The sequence below is a fragment of the Gobius niger genome, assembly GCF_951799975.1.
Source record: "Gobius niger genome assembly, chromosome: 11".
NCBI lineage: Eukaryota > Metazoa > Chordata > Actinopteri > Gobiiformes > Gobiidae > Gobius > Gobius niger.
Window position 1 is genome coordinate 1565415 of NC_136862.1, and position 16578 is coordinate 1581992.

Genomic DNA, 16578 nt, shown 5'->3' on the forward strand with positions numbered 1-16578 from the left:
TAACCTGCAGGAGATCCCTCAGCCTCACGGTAACCCCTTAGTAACCTGTAGGAGATCCTTCAGCCTCACGGTAACCCCTTAGTAACCTGCAGGAGATCCCTCAGCCTCACGGTAACCCCTTAGTAACCAGCAGGAGATCCTCCAGCCTCACGGTAACCCCTTAGTAACCTGCAGGAGATCCTCCACTCTCACGGTAACCCCTCAGTAACCTGCAGGAGATCCTCCAGCCTCACAGTAACCCCTTAGTAACCTGCAGGAGATCCTCCAGCCTCACTGTAACCCCTTAGTAACCTGCAGGAGATCCTCCAGCCTCACAGTAACCCCTTAGTAACCTGCAGGAGATCCTCCACTCTCACGGTAACCCCTCAGTAACCTGCAGGAGATCCTCCAGCCTCACAGTAACCCCTTAGTAACCTGCAGGAGATCCCTCAGCCTCATGGTAACCCCTTAGTAACCTGCAGGAGATCCTCCACTCTCACGGTAACCCCTTAGTAACCTGCAGGAGATCCTCCAGCCTCACAGTAACCCCTTAGTAACCTGCAGGAGATCCTCCAGCCTCACGGTAACCCCTTAGTAACCTGCAGGAGATCCTCCAGCCTCACAGTAACCCCTTAGTAACCTGCAGGAGATCCTCCAGCCTCACAGTAACCCCTTAGTAACCTGTAGGAGATCCTTCAGCCTCACGGTAACCCCTTAGTAACCTGCAGGAGATCCTCCAGCTGCACGGTAACCCCTTAGTAACCTGCAGGAGATCCCTCAGCCTCACGGTAACCCCTTAGTAACCTGCAGGAGATCCTCCAGCCTCACGGTAACCCCTAAGTAACCTGCAGGAGATCCTTCAGCCTCACAGTAACCCCTTAGTAACCTGCAGGAGATCCTCCACGCTCACGGTAACCCCTTAGTAACCTGCAGGAGATCCTCCAGCCTCACGGTAACCCCTTAGTAACCTGCAGGAGATCCTCCAGCCTCACAGTAACCCCTTAGTAACCTGCAGGAGATCCTCCAGCCTCACAGTAACCCCTTAGTAACCTGCAGGAGATCCCTCAGCCTCACAGTAACCCCTTAGTAACCTGCAGGAGATCCTCCAGCCTCACGGTAACCCCTTAGTAACCTGCAGGAGATCCTCCAGCCTCACAGTAACCCCTTAGTCACCTGCAGGAGATCATCCAGCCTCACGGTAACTCCTTAGTAACCTGCAGGAGATCCCTCAGCCTCATGGTAACCCCTCAGTAACCTGCAGGAGATCCCTCAGCCTCATGGTAACTCCTTAGTAACCTGCAGGAGATCCCTCAGCCTCATGGTAACCCCTCAGTAACCTGCAGGAGATCCTCCAGCCTCACAGTAACCCCTTAGTAACTTGCAGGAGATCCTCCAGCCTCACAGTAACTCCTTAGTAACCTGCAGGAGATCCCTCAGCCTCATGGTAACCCCTCAGTAACCTGCAGGAGATCCTCCAGCCTCACAGTAACCCCTTAGTAACTTGCAGGAGATCCTCCAGCCTCACAGTAACCCCTTAGTAACTTGCAGGAGATCCTCCAGCCTCACAGTTACTCCTTAGTAACCTGCAGGAGATCCCTCAGCCTCATGGTAACCCCTTAGTAACCAGCAGGAGATCCTCCAGCCTCACAGTAACTCCTTAGTAACCTGCAGGAGATCCTCCAGCCTCACAGTAACCCCTTAGTAACCTGCAGGAGATCCTCCAGCCTCCTGGTAACCCCTTAGTAACCTGCAGGAGATCATCCAGCCTCACGGTAACTCCTTAGTAACCTGCAGGAGATCATCCAGCCTCACGGTAACCCCTTAGTAACCTGCAGGAGATCATCCAGCCTCATAGTAACTCCTTAGTAACCTGCAGGAGATCCTCCAGCCTCACAGTAACCCCTTAGTAACCTGCAGGAGATCCTCCAGCCTCCTGGTAACCCCTTAGTAACCTGCAGGAGATCATCCAGCCTCACGGTAACTCCTTAGTAACCTGCAGGAGATCCTCCAGCCTCCTGGTAACCCCTTAGTAACCTGCAGGAGATCATCCAGCCTCATGGTAACTCCTTAGTAACCTGCAGGAGATCATCCAGCCTCACGGTAACTCCTTAGTAACCTGCAGGAGATCCTCCAGCCTCACGGTAACCCCTTAGTAACCTGCAGGAGATCATCCAGCCTCACGGTAACTCCTTAGTAACCTGCAGGAGATCATCCAGCCTCACGGTAACTCCTTAGTAACCTGCAGGAGATCCTCCAGCCTCATAGTAACCCCTTAGTAACCTGCAGGAGATCATCCAGCCTCATAGTAACCCCTTAGTAACCTGCAGGAGATCCTCCTCCAGCCTCACTGTAACCCCTTAGTAACCTGCAGGAGATCCTCCTCCAGCCTCACAGTAACCCCTTAGTAACCTGCAGGAGATCCTCCAGCCTCACGGTAACCCCTTAGTAACCTGCAGGAGATCCTCCAGCCTCACAGTAACCCCTTAGTAACCTGCAGGAGATCCCTCAGCCTCACAGTAACCCCTTAGTAACCTGCAGGAGATCCTCCAGCCTCACGGTAACCCCTTAGTAACCTGCAGGAGATCCTCCAGCCTCACAGTAACCCCTTAGTAACCTGCAGGAGATCCCTCAGCCTCACAGTAACCCCTTAGTAACCTGTAGGAGATCCTCCAGCCTCACGGTGACCCCTTAGTAACCTGTAGGAGATCCTCCAGCCTCACGGTAACCCCTTAGTAACCTGCAGGAGATCCCTCAGCCTCACGGTGACCCCTTAGTAACCTGCAGGAGATCCTCCAGCCTCACAGTAACCCCTTAGTAACCTGCAGGAGATCATCCAGCCTCACAGTAACCCCTTAGTAACCTGCAGGAGATCCTCCAGCCTCACGGTAACCCCTTAGTAACCTGCAGGAGATCCTCCAGCCTCACGGTAACCCCTTAGTAACCTGCAGGAGATCCTCCAGCCTCACGGTAACTCCTTAGTAACCTGCAGGAGATCCCTCAGCCTCACGGTAACTCCTTAGTAACCTGCAGGAGATCATCCACTCTCACGGTAACTCCTTAGTTACCTGCAGGAGATCCTCCAGCCTCACGGTAACCCCTTAGTAACCTGCAGGAGATCCTCCAGCCTCACGGTAACCCCTTAGTAACCTGCAGGAGATCCTCCAGCCTCACGGTAACTCCTTAGTAACCTGCAGGAGATCCCTCAGCCTCACGGTAACTCCTTAGTAACCTGCAGGAGATCCCTCAGCCTCACAGTAACCCCTTAGTAACCTGCAGGAGATCCTCCAGCCTCACGGTGACCCCTTAGTAACCTGCAGGAGATCCTCCAGCCTCACGGTAACCCCTTAGTAACCTGCAGGAGATCCTTCAGCCTCACAGTAACCCCTTAGTAACCTGCAGCAGATCCTCCAGCCTCACAGTAACTCCTTAGTAACCTGCAGGAGATCCTCCAGCCTCACAGTAACCCCTTAGTAACCTGCAGGAGATCCTCCAGCCTCACAGTAACCCCTTAGTAACCTGCAGGAGATCCTCCAGCCTCACGGTAACCCCTTAGTAACCTGCAGGAGATCCTCCAGCCTCACAGTAACCCCTTAATAACCTGCAGGAGATCCTCCAGTCTCACGGTAACCCCTTAGTAACCTGCAGGAGATCCTCCAGCCTCACAGTAACCCCTTAGTAACCTGCAGGAGATCCTCCAGCCTCACGGTAACCCCTTAGTAACCTGCAGGAGATCCCTCAGCCTCACAGTAACCCCTTAGTAACCTGCAGGAGATCCCTCAGCCTCACTGTAACCCCTTAGTAACCTGCAGGAGATCCTCCAGCCTCACAGTAACCCCTTAGTAACCTGCAGGAGATCCTCCAGCCTCACGGTAACCCCTTAGTAACCTGCAGGAGATCTTCCAGCCTCACGGTAACCCCTTAGTAACCTGCAGGAGATCCTCCAGCCTCACAGTAACCCCTTAGTAACCTGCAGGAGATCATCCAGCCTCACGGTAACCCCTTAGTAACCTGCAGGAGATCCTCCAGCCTCACGGTAACCCCTTAGTAACCTGCAGGAGATCATCCAGCCTCACAGTAACCCCTTAGTAACCTGTAGGAGATCATCCAGCCTCACAGTAACCCCTTAGTAACCTGCAGGAGATCCTCCAGCCTCACAGTAACTCCTTAGTAACCTGCAGGAGATCATCCAGCCTCACAGTAACCCCTTAGTAACCTGCAGGAGATCCTCCAGCCTCACAGTAACCCCTTAGTAACCTGTAGGAGATCCCTCAGCCTCACGGTAACCCCTTAGTAACCTGCAGGAGATCCTCCAGTCTCACAGTAACCCCTTAGTAACCTGCAGGAGATCCTCCAGCCTCCTGGTAACCCCTTAGTAACCTGCAGGAGATCCTCCAGTCTCACAGTAACTCCTTAGTAACCTGCAGGAGATCCTCCAGCCTCACAGTAACCCCTTTGTAACCTGCAGGAGATCCTCCAGCCTCACGGTAACTCCTTAGTAACCTGCAGGAGATCCTCCAGCCTCACAGTAACTCCTTAGTAACCTGCAGGAGATCCTCCAGCCTCACAGTAACTCCTTAGTAACCTGCAGGAGATCCTCCAGCCTCACAGTAACCCCTTAGTAACCTGCAGGAGATCCTCCAGCCTCACGGTAACTCCTTAGTAACCTGCAGGAGATCCTCCAGCCTCACGGTAACCCCTTAGTAACCTGCAGGAGATCCTCCAGTCTCACAGTAACTCCTTAGTAACCTGCAGGAGATCCTCCAGCCTCACAGTAACTCCTTAGTAACCTGCAGGAGATCCTCCAGCCTCACGGTAACCCCTTAGTAACCTGCAGGAGATCCTCCCGCCTCATGGTAACCCCTTAGTAACCTGCAGGAGATCCTCCAGCCTCATGGTAACTCCTTAGTAACCTGCAGGAGATCCTCCAGCCTCACAGTAACCCCTTAGTAACCTGCAGGAGATCCTCCAGCCTCACTGTAACCCCTTAGTAACCTGCAGGAGATCCTCCAGCCTCACAGTAACCCCTTAGTAACCTGCAGGAGATCCTCCAGCCTCATGGTAACCCCTTAGTAACCTGCAGGAGATCATCCAGCCTCACAGTAACCCCTTAGTAACCTGCAGGAGATCCTCCTCCAGCCTCACGGTAACCCCTTAGTAACCTGCAGGAGATCATCCAGCCTCACAGTAACCCCTTAGTAACCTGCAGGAGATCCTCCAGCCTCACAGTAACCCCTTAGTAACCTGCAGGAGATCCTCCAGCCTCACGGTAACCCCTTAGTAACCTGCAGGAGATCATCCAGCCTCACAGTAACCCCTTAGTAACCTGCAGGAGATCCTCCAGCCTCACGGTAACCCCTTAGTAACCTGCAGGAGATCATCCAGCCTCACGGTAACCCCTTAGTAACCTGCAGGAGATCCTCCAGCCTCACAGTAACTCCTTAGTAACCTGCAGGAGATCCTCCAGCCTCATGGTAACCCCTTAGTAACCTGCAGGAGATCCTCCAGCCTCACAGTAACCCCTTAGTAACCTGCAGGAGATCATCCAGCCTCACGGTAACCCCTTAGTAACCTGCAGGAGATCCTCCAGCCTCATGGTAACCCCTTAGTAACCTGCAGGAGATCCTCCAGCCTCACAGTAACCCCTTAGTAACCTGCAGGAGATCCTCCAGTCTCACAGTAACTCCTTAGTAACCTGCAGGAGATCATCCAGCCTCACGGTAACCCCTTAGTAACCTGCAGGAGATCCTCCAGCCTCACAGTAACCCCTTAGTAACCTGCAGGAGATCCTCCAGCCTCACAGTAACCCCTTAGTAACCTGCAGGAGATCCTCCAGCCTCACGGTAACCCCTTAGTAACCTGCAGGAGATCCTTTAGCCTCACTGTAACCCCTTAGTAACCTGCAGGAGATCCTCCAGCCTCACGGTAACCCCTTAGTAACCTGCAGGAGATCCTCCAGCCTCACAGTAACTCCTTAGTAACCTGCAGGAGATCCTCCAGCCTCACAATAACCCCTTAGTAACCTGCAGGAGATCCTCCAGCCTCACAGTAACCCCTTAGTAACCTGCAGGAGATCCTCCAGCCTCACAGTAACCCCTTAGTAACCTGCAGGAGATCCTCCAGCCTCACAGTAACCCCTTAGTAACCTGCAGGAGATCCTCCAGCCTCACAGTAACCCCTTAGTAACCTGCAGGAGATCCTCCAGCCTCACAGTAACCCCTTAGTAACCTGCAGGAGATCCTCCAGCCTCACTGTAACCCCTTAGTAACCTGCAGGAGATCCTCCAGCCTCACGGTAACCCCTTAGTAACCCGCAGGAGATCCTCCAGCCTCACGGTAACCCCTTAGTAACCTGCAGGAGATCCTCCAGCCTCACTGTAACCCCTTAGTAACCTGCAGGAGATCCTCCAGCCTCACAGTAACCCCTTAGTAACCTGCAGGAGATCCTCCAGCCTCACGGTAACCCCTTAGTAACCTGCAGGAGATCCTCCTCCAGCCTCACGGTAACCCCTTAGTAACCTGCAGGAGATCCTCCTCCAGCCTCACGGTAACCCCTTAGTAACCTGCAGGAGATCCTCCAGCCTCACGGTAACCCCTTAGTAACCTGCAGGAGATCCTCCAGCCTCACAGTAACCCCTTAGTAACCTGCAGGAGATCCTCCAGCCTCACAGTAACCCCTTAGTAACCTGCAGGAGATCCCTCAGCCTCCTGGTAACCCCTTAGTAACCTGCAGGAGATCCTCCAGCCTCACAGTAACCCCTTAGTAACCTGCAGGAGATCCTCCAGCCTCACAGTAACCCCTTAGTAACCTGCAGGAGATCCTCCAGCCTCACAGTAACCCCTTAGTAACCTGCAGGAGATCCTCCAGCCTCACAGTAACCCCTTAGTAACCTGCAGGAGATCCTCCAGCCTCACGGTAACCCCTTAGTAACCTGCAGGAGATCCTCCAGCCTCACGGTAACCCCTTAGTAACCTGCAGGAGATCCTCCAGCCTCACAGTAACCCCTTAGTAACCTGCAGGAGATCCTCCAGCCTCACGGTAACCCCTTAGTAACCTGCAGGAGATCCTCCAGCCTCACGGTAACTCCTTAGTAACCTGCAGGAGATCCTCCAGCCTCACGGTAACCCTTTAGTAACCTGCAGGAGATCCTCCAGCCTCACAGTAACCCTTTAGTAACCAGCAGGAGATCCTCCAGCCTCACGGTAACCCCTTAGTAACCTGCAGGAGATCCTCCAGCCTCACAGTAACCCCTTAGTAACCTGCAGGAGATCCTCCAGCCTCACAGTAACCCCTTAGTAACCTGCAGGAGATCCTCCAGCCTCACAGTAACCCCTTAGTAACCTGCAGGAGATCCTCCAGCCTCACTGTAACCCCTTAGTAACCTGCAGGAGATCCTCCAGCCTCACGGTAACCCCTTAGTAACCTGCAGGAGATCCTCCAGCCTCACAGTAACTCCTTAGTAACCTGCAGGAGATCCTCCAGCCTCACGGTAACCCCTTAGTAACCTGCAGGAGATCATCCAGCTGCACGGTAACCCCTTAGTAACCTGCAGGAGATCCTCCAGCCTCACGGTAACCCTTTAGTAACCTGCAGGAGATCCTCCAGCCTCATGGTAACCCCTTAGTAACCTGCAGGAGATCCTCCAGCCTCATGGTAACCCCTTAGTAACCTGCAGGAGATCCTCCAGCCTCACGGTAACCCCTTAGTAACCTGCAGGAGATCCTCCAGCCTCACAGTAACCCTTTAGTAACCAGCAGGAGATCCTCCAGCCTCACGGTAACCCCTTAGTAACCTGCAGGAGATCCTCCAGCCTCACAGTAACCCCTTAGTAACCTGCAGGAGATCCTCCAGCCTCACAGTAACCCCTTAGTAACCTGCAGGAGATCCTCCAGCCTCACAGTAACCCCTTAGTAACCTGCAGGAGATCCTCCAGCCTCACTGTAACCCCTTAGTAACCTGCAGGAGATCCTCCAGCCTCACGGTAACCCCTTAGTAACCTGCAGGAGATCATCCAGCTGCACTGTAACCCCTTAGTGACCTGCAGGAGATCCTCCAGCCTCACAGTAACCCCTTAGTAACCTGCAGGAGATCCTCCAGCCTCACGGTAACCCCTTAGTAACCTGCAGGAGATCCTCCAGCCTCACAGTAACCCCTTAGTAACCTGCAGGAGATCATCCAGCCTCACGGTAACTCCTTAGTAACCTGCAGGAGATCATCCAGCCTCACGGTAACCCCTTAGTAACCTGCAGGAGATCATCCAGCTGCACGGTAACCCCTTAGTAACCTGCAGGAGATCCTCCAGCCTCACTGTAACCCCTTAGTAACCTGCAGGAGATCCTCCAGCCTCACGGTAACTCCTTAGTAACCTGCAGGAGATCCTCCAGCCTCACAGTAACCCCTTAGTAACCTGCAGGAGATCCTCCAGCCTCACAGTAACCCCTTAGTAACCTGCAGGAGATCCTCCAGCCTCACGGTAACCCCTTAGTAACCTGCAGGAGATCCTCCAGCCTCACAGTAACCCCTTAGTAACCTGCAGGAGATCATCCAGTCTCACAGTAACCCCTTAGTAACCTGCAGGAGATCATCCAGTCTCACAGTAACCCCTTAGTAACCTGCAGGAGATCATCCAGCCTCACGGTAACCCCTTAGTAACCTGCAGGAGATCCTCCAGCCTCATGGTAACCCCTTAGTAACCTGCAGGAGATCCTCCAGCCTCACGGTAACACCTTAGTAACCTGCAGGAGATCCTCCAGCCTCATGGTAACCCCTTAGTAACCTGCAGGAGATCCTCCAGCCTCATGGTAACTCCTTAGTAACCTGCAGGAGATCCTCCAGCCTCACGGTAACCCCTTAGTAACCTGCAGGAGATCCCTCAGCCTCACAGTAACCCCTTAGTAACCTGCAGGAGATCCTCCAGCCTCACGGTAACCCCTTAGTAACCTGCAGGAGATCCTCCAGCCTCATGGTAACCCCTTAGTAACCTGCAGGAGATCATCCAGCTGCACGGTAACCCCTTAGTAACCTGCAGGAGATCATCCAGCCTCACGGTAACCCCTTAGTAACCTGCAGGAGATCATCCAGCCTCACGGTAACCCCTTAGTAACCTGCAGGAGATCCTCCAGCCTCACAGTAACCCCTTAGTAACCTGCAGGAGATCATCCAGCCTCACCGTAACCCCTTAGTAACCTGCAGGAGATCCTCCAGCCTCACAGTAACCCCTTAGTAACCTGCAGGAGATCCTCCAGCCTCACGGTAACCCCTTAGTAACCTGCAGGAGATCCTCCACTCTCACGGTAACCCCTTAGTAACCTGCAGGAGATCCTCCACCCTCACAGTAACCCCTTAGTAACCTGCAGGAGATCATCCAGCCTCACCGTAACCCCTTAGTAACCTGCAGGAGATCCTCCAGCCTCACAGTAACCCCTTAGTAACCTGCAGGAGATCCTCCACTCTCACGGTAACCCCTTAGTAACCTGCAGGAGATCCTCCACCCTCACAGTAACCCCTTAGTAACCTGCAGGAGATCATCCAGCCTCACCGTAACCCCTTAGTAACCTGCAGGAGATCCTCCAGCCTCACAGTAACCCCTTAGTAACCTGCAGGAGATCATCCAGCCTCACGGTAACCCCTTAGTAACCTGCAGGAGATCCTCCAGCCTCACAGTAACCCCTTAGTAACCTGCAGGAGATCATCCAGCCTCACCGTAACCCCTTAGTAACCTGCAGGAGATCCTCCACTCTCACGGTAACCCCTTAGTAACCTGCAGGAGATCCTTTAGCCTCACAGTAACCCCTTAGTAACCTGCAGGAGATCCTCCAGCCTCACAGTAACCCCTTAGTAACCTGCAGGAGATCCTCCTCCAGCCTCACAGTAACCCCTTAGTAACCTGCAGGAGATCCTCCAGCCTCACGGTAACCCCTTAGTAACCTGCAGGAGATCATCCAGCCTCATGGTAACTCCTTAGTAACCTGCAGGAGACCCCTCAGCCTCACGGTAACCCCTTAGTAACCTGCAGGAGATCCTCCAGCCTCACGGTAACCCCTTAGTAACCAGCAGGAGATCCTCCAGCCTCACAGTAACCCCTTAGTAACCTGCAGGAGATCCTCCAGCCTCACGGTAACCCCTTAGTGACCTGCAGGAGATCCTCCTCCAGCCTCACAGTAACCCCTTAGTAACCTGCAGGAGATCATCCAGCTGCACGGTAACCCCTTAGTGACCTGCAGGAGATCCTCCTCCAGCCTCACAGTAACCCCTTAGTAACCTGCAGGAGATCCTCCTCCAGCCTCACAGTAACCCCTTAGTAACCTGCAGGAGATCCTCCAGCCTCACGGTAACCCCTTAGTAACCTGCAGGAGATCATCCAGCCTCATGGTAACTCCTTAGTAACCTGCAGGAGACCCCTCAGCCTCACGGTAACCCCTTAGTAACCTGCAGGAGATCCTCCAGCCTCACGGTAACCCCTTAGTAACCTGCAGGAGATCCTCCAGCCTCACAGTAACCCCTTAGTAACCTGCAGGAGATCCTCCAGCCTCATGGTAACCCCTTAGTAACCTGCAGGAGATCCTCCTCCAGCCTCACAGTAACCCCTTAGTAACCTGCAGGAGATCCTCCAGCCTCACGGTAACCCCTTAGTAACCTGCAGGAGATCCTCCAGCCTCACAGTAACTCCTTAGTAACCTGCAGGAGATCCTCCAGCCTCACAGTAACCCCTTAGTAACCTGCAGGAGATCCTCCAGCCTCACGGTAACCCCTTAGTAACCTGCAGGAGATCCTCCAGCCTCAGAGCAGGACCTAAACCTTCTGAGTCTGAGTGTGTCTGTGCCGCAGTGGTCCTCTCGGAGCAGATGGCGGCCGTGCGGCGCCGGAGCGACGGCCCGGTGCTGGGACCAATCGGAGACGACCTCCTCACCTGGGTAAGAGCCGCTCCTGCATCAACGGGGAGATGTTCTTTCCATTCAAATATATCGAGAGGCACCAAAAGCAGAAGTCCCTCTCTTCACACACCGATATATCGGGCCGATATTTTGGGATTTTACAGTATCGATCTAGCACTAATTAAAGCTGATGTCTCTGTGACTGTAAGTGATGGAGACTTCCCGGTTTTAAAGAGCGAAGTCAGGGCTTTGAACCCCTGAACTCCCACCTGAACCGAGCACATTTTCTCCAGCTTTACCTCAATCCAAAAGCTTCTGGAAAAAAGGTGTGAAAATAGCAACAAAACTGAGACGAAAACAAGGATGAAAATGTGAAAAAATTTACAAAAAATTTACAAAAAATTTACAAAAAATTTACAAAAAATTTACAAAAAATTTACAAAAAATTTACAAAAAATTTACAAAAAATTTACAAAAAATTTACAAAAAATTACAGAAATGGATAAATATTTGACAAAAAAAAATCGAAAAATTTACAAAAAATTTACAAAAAACGACAGAAATTGATAAAAATTTGACAAAAAATTTAGAAAAAATTGACAAAAAAAATTGAAAAAAATGGACGAAAAAGTGACAAAAAAGTGATTAGATTTTGACAAAAAAGTCACGAAAATTTGACAAAAATGAGATGACCGCCCAACAAAAAAAGTGATGAAAAAAATCTGATGATGTGAGGAAAAAGATCAATTTAGTTTTGTAGGTCTTAGCTTTCAAATGAGGCGTTACACTGGCCTACAGGATTCGGGTAAAGCTGAACTGGAGAAAATGCTCTCGGTTCAGGCGGGAGTTAAGAGGTTAATGTGTCGCTTCATCGTGGTTTTGGAGAAACGCTGAGCTGGTTTTAGTCGTGTGGCTGAGCCTCTGAGTCGGAGTCTTCGCCCTGAGGGTTCAGGCTCATCATCCAATTTTCGTCATTTTTTTTTTTTCAAATTTTTATCACATTTTTGTCATTTTTATGTCATTTTTTTTTTTAAATTTTTTGACGTTTTTTCATCAATTTTTCATCACTTTTCCGTCTCAGTTTTGTTGTTATTTTCTCACCTTTTTTCCAGAAGCTTTTGGATTGGGGTAAAGCCAAACTGGAGAAAATGTGCTCGGTTCAGGTGGGAGTTAAGGGGTTAAAAGAAAAGCATCGAAAAACAAAAAAGTGATGAAAAAGCAACAAAAACATGACAAAAATGCAGCGACAACGTGAAAAAAGTTACCATCACTTTTCTAGATTTTATCTTTCAAATGAGGCGTTACAGTGTTGCTCTCCAGTCAAGAAGCTTTTAGATTTGGGCAAAGCCGAGCTGGAGAAAATGCTCTGGGTGAAGGCGGGGGGTCAGAGGTTCACATGTGTATTTGTGGAAGTGTCGCATTTACGCTGATTTAGGCCAGACTGACCAGAGTCCAGGGCTGGTTTTCAGTCCCAGTCCGGCCCTGTTTGCAGCCACAGGAGGAACAGGAGATTCCGTTCTGTTTCTGTGCAGTTCAGCGGCGAGGAGGAGCGGCGGATGAAGCAGGAGGTGGCGCTGTTCTGCTGTAACCTGCCCTCGGCTCTGGAGCTCATCAGGACCAGGCAGAAGAAAGACCCCAGGTTCGCCGCCTTCGTGCAGGTCAGAGTCGCCCAGGGGTTTATTCATCTGAAAAACTAACCCAGCGACTAAAAAGTCCTCAGAAAATCCAGATTAAAGACATACAGCATGTTTATATTGAAGGAAAATGAGCTGCAGCAGAACAATGAAAACGCTGTAGCTTCTCGCTAAGTTACTACAAACACACGAGAAAATCTACAGGAGCTGAAGTAAAGACGAAAAGAGACCATTTAAGGAACATCTCAATACTATTGTTACATAAAAACACATACATGAATAAAGCTCAGGCATTGGGAGCTTTAGGACATGGGCTTTTCTGTCTGTGATGGACAGAGACATAAAAATAAACAATTATATTGAATGAAAATAAAATAAATAAATAAATGGCATCAGCACAATTCTAATATAACTGCTCTTAAATGTGCCGCGGACTTTACTTAAGGAAATGTACATGAGTAAATTTACTAATTACAAACCAATCAAGTAAGAATGTTGAAGAAAATGCCTTGTACTCGTATCGGTATTCGGTATCGGCGAGTACTTAAATCAAAGTACTCGTATCAGTTTTAGGTCCATTCTGGAAGAGCACAGAAGGGCCACCAGTCCCGCCTCAACCGAGCTTTATTCTCCAGTTTGGCTTTACCCCAATCCAAAAGCTTCTGGAAAAAAGCTGTGAAAATAGCAACAAAACTGAGACGAAAACAATGGAAATGTGACAAAAAAGTGACGAAAAATTGATGAAAAAGAGGCAAAAATGTCACAAAAATGTCACAAGAAATTGACAAAAAATTGACAAAAAATGACAAAAATGTGACAAAAAAATAACAAAAACATGACAAATGTGATAAAGATTTGACACAAAAATGTGACAAAATGTGGCAAAAAATGACAAAAATGTGAAAAAAAATGACAAAAATGTGATTCAAAATAGACGAAAAAATGACAAAAAAAATGACAAAAATGTGGCAAAAAATGTGAAAAAAAATGACAAAAATGTGACAAAAATTTGCAAAAAAAATTACAAAAATGTGATTCAAAATAGACGAAAAAATGACAAAAATGTGATTCAAAATAGACGAAAAAATGACAAAAATGTGACAAAAATTTGCCAAAAAAAATACAAAAATGTGGCAAAAAATGACAAAAATGTGATTCAAAATAGACGAAAAATGACAAAAATGTGATTCAAAATAGACGAAAAATGACAAAAATGTGGCAAAAAATGACCAAAAATGGACCAAAAAATGACGTGGTTGGTTACTCGGCTGGTGACCAAAGCTCGGAGGCGTCTCCAGGAGGTGGGGGCGTTCCTAGGAGGACTCAGGCAAACCTATCCCTAAAATGGCCGCCATCAGAGTTTTTACAGATGACTCAGAAATACGTGAATGTGCCAAGGCAACACTTCAGCCATGTTTTTAATGAGGGAGTGACAGAATAACATGATGGAAAGCTGGAAAAAGTCTCCCTGGGCCAGATGTTTTTGACCCAGTGGTTCTGTTTGTGCTCAGGAGGCTCAGAGTCACCGTCTGTGCCGACGGCTGCAGCTCAAAGACATCATCCCCGTGGAGATGCAGCGGCTCACCAAGTACCCGCTGCTACTGGACAATATCGCCAAGTACACGGGTAAAGTACTGTTATTACATCACCAAGTACCCGCTACTACTGGACAACATCGCCAAGTACACGGGTAAAGTACTGTTATTACATCACCAAGTACCCGCTACTACTGGACAATATCGCCAAGTACACGGGTAAAGTACTGTTAAACATCACCAAGTACACGGGTAAAGTACTGTTAAACATCACCAAGTACACGGGTAAAGTACTGTTAAACATCACCAAGTACACGGGTAAAGTACTGTTAAACATCGCCAAGTACACGGGTAAAGTACTGTTAAACATCACCAAGTACACGGGTAAAGTACTGTTAAACATCACCAAGTACACGGGTAAAGTACTGTAGTAGCATGTATCATATTTGGGCATTAAAATGGCATCAGAATGTTATATTTGCCGTATGGAACAAACCCGTATGTGTTTGTTCTGCGTGTGGTTCCAGACGAGGCGGACGAGCGCCGCCGGGTGAAGCGAGCGGCCGAGAGCTGCAAGAAGATCCTGGACCACATTAACCAGGCGGTGAAGGAGGCGGAGAACGCTCAGGTGAGGGCGTGGTTATGAAGGTTAATTTGTGTTTTTATTATCAAGGTGTTTTTTATACACTGAATTTATGTATCTGAATGTTTTGCATCTGTATTTCACCAACATATTTTAAAAAATTCAGTGTATTTTTTTTCGCTGCTGAAAAAAAGCTGCGAAAAACAGCTGATGGAGCCAATCAGATGGTGAGCTCCCAGAGCGCAGCCGAGGAGGAAACTGTTGCATCCAAACGTCAAACTAGAGTTAAAAGTACTCACTTAAACCCAGAATAAAACTGTAAAACTAAATGCATTCATTGTGGAAGCGTAGGATCTGATCACTGGTGCTGGACCAGGTTGAAAGGAGCAGCGTTTTTATAGAAACTTACGAATATGCGTGTTAGCTTAGCGCTCACTCATTTCAATGGGTTAGCCTAGCCTAGCGGTGTCCATTGGTTTACATGTATCAGTTAGCATTGGACATTGAGCTGTTGTTTCTCCTAAAACATTCAACACAATTAAATGATCCCAAGCTCAACTGTATATGTAGTGTGAGAACAGTGCATTCATTCATTCACTCTGAACACACAACGTTATAACGGGGTCAACATCGGACCTTCCAAACGCCGGAGGCGGCCGGTGTTCCCCGACTGCGGGTCTCGCTCATAGACATGTTATTGCTGCACGTCTTCATGCGCGTGGTTTGGACAAAGCGTCCATTACGAGGCTACAAATGGTCCAAAACGCAGCGGCCGCTTGCTGACCGGCACCATCACACCTGTGCTCGCCCGTCTGCACTGGCTTCCTGTCTGTCACAGAATACATTTTAAGATTCTTTTAATTGTTTTCAAATGTTTAAATGGCACCTCTGTATCTGTCTGAGATGCTCTCTGTCCAGGCCCCGTCCAGAGCACTTCGCTCAGCTGACCTGCTCCTCCTGGATGTGCCCAAAACGCACATGAAAACCAGAGGAGACAGAGCTTTTTAGGCTGCTGCCCCGACTGTGGAACGGTCTGCCCCTCAGCATCCGTTTGGCCCCGACTCTAAGCAGTTTTAAGTCCTCCCTTAAAACTCACCTCTTTACACAGGCTTTTTAATATGTTACACTGTTTCTCCATTGTATTTTTTTTGTTTAATTGATGCAAAGTTTATTATGCCTTGTTTGTATTTGTATTCATAGTTTTTATCATTTGTTTGTGTTGTGAAGCACTTTGAGCAGCCGTGGTTGTTGTAAATGTGCAATAGAAATAAACTTGACCTTGACCTTGACCTTCATGCGCCCGACAGTTAAAGTCCTGCTGTAAGCTTCACTACCACAGCCGGCCCGGTACGCACGGATAATGGAGAAACAAGCGGCTTTCGCTCATAACTAAGCCTTCTAGATCTCGCATTGAAATATGTGTGAACGTGTTGCAGTTCAGACAAGAAAAGTAAAAGTAGCTCCACCAAACTCACGCACGCTTTTCTTTTTGGAAACATATCTCCCTCCGTTTATCCTCGCAACCCGCTTTATTGGTTGGTTGTTGTGACTGTGCTCGTGCCATGGCCGCTCCTAACTCTCAGCAGGTGTTTCTGATGCTGCACTCCAGCCTTCTGCACATTACATTAGGGGTCTTTTTACGAATGGGGCAACGCATTGCGTCCTCACACCTCTCCCAGTGCCGCAGCCGCCTGTCAGACGCGCAGCATGTGCTTCGGCATCAGACGCTCCGAGAGGCACCACTGCGGCCACTGAGACAATGACGTTCAACTGTATTTGCGCCGCTTTTGACATAACAACGATCCATGTATTAAATGAGAACCCTAAAGGAAGCGCAGCAAAGGAAAAGTGATCGGGGCTTATGGCACAATTACGCGGCACCGCTGGTGGACCTGTGAACACCCACTTTTGTCCTTAGCCCACCCCCCGGTTCTGATCATCAGTGTTCACTGCCTCAGGACAGAGACATCTGTGCG

The 16578-nt window shown here is 49.6% G+C and overlaps 1 protein-coding gene across 1 annotated transcript in view; it reads left to right on the forward strand.

Annotated features, from left to right (window-relative positions):
- The window catches only part of LOC306970728 (rho guanine nucleotide exchange factor 12-like), a gene marked incomplete at its 3' end in the record, with an annotated part of 75817 nt that overhangs the window by 42794 nt on the left and 16445 nt on the right, over nucleotides 1-16578 (forward strand). Inside the window, exons 22-25 of the mRNA XM_079566755.1 lie at nucleotides 10804-10889; nucleotides 12383-12508; nucleotides 13996-14110; nucleotides 14547-14647. Of these exons, the coding sequence (XP_079422881.1) occupies nucleotides 10804-10889; nucleotides 12383-12508; nucleotides 13996-14110; nucleotides 14547-14647 (428 nt within the window). The remainder of the gene's footprint in view (nucleotides 1-10803; nucleotides 10890-12382; nucleotides 12509-13995; nucleotides 14111-14546; nucleotides 14648-16578) is intronic.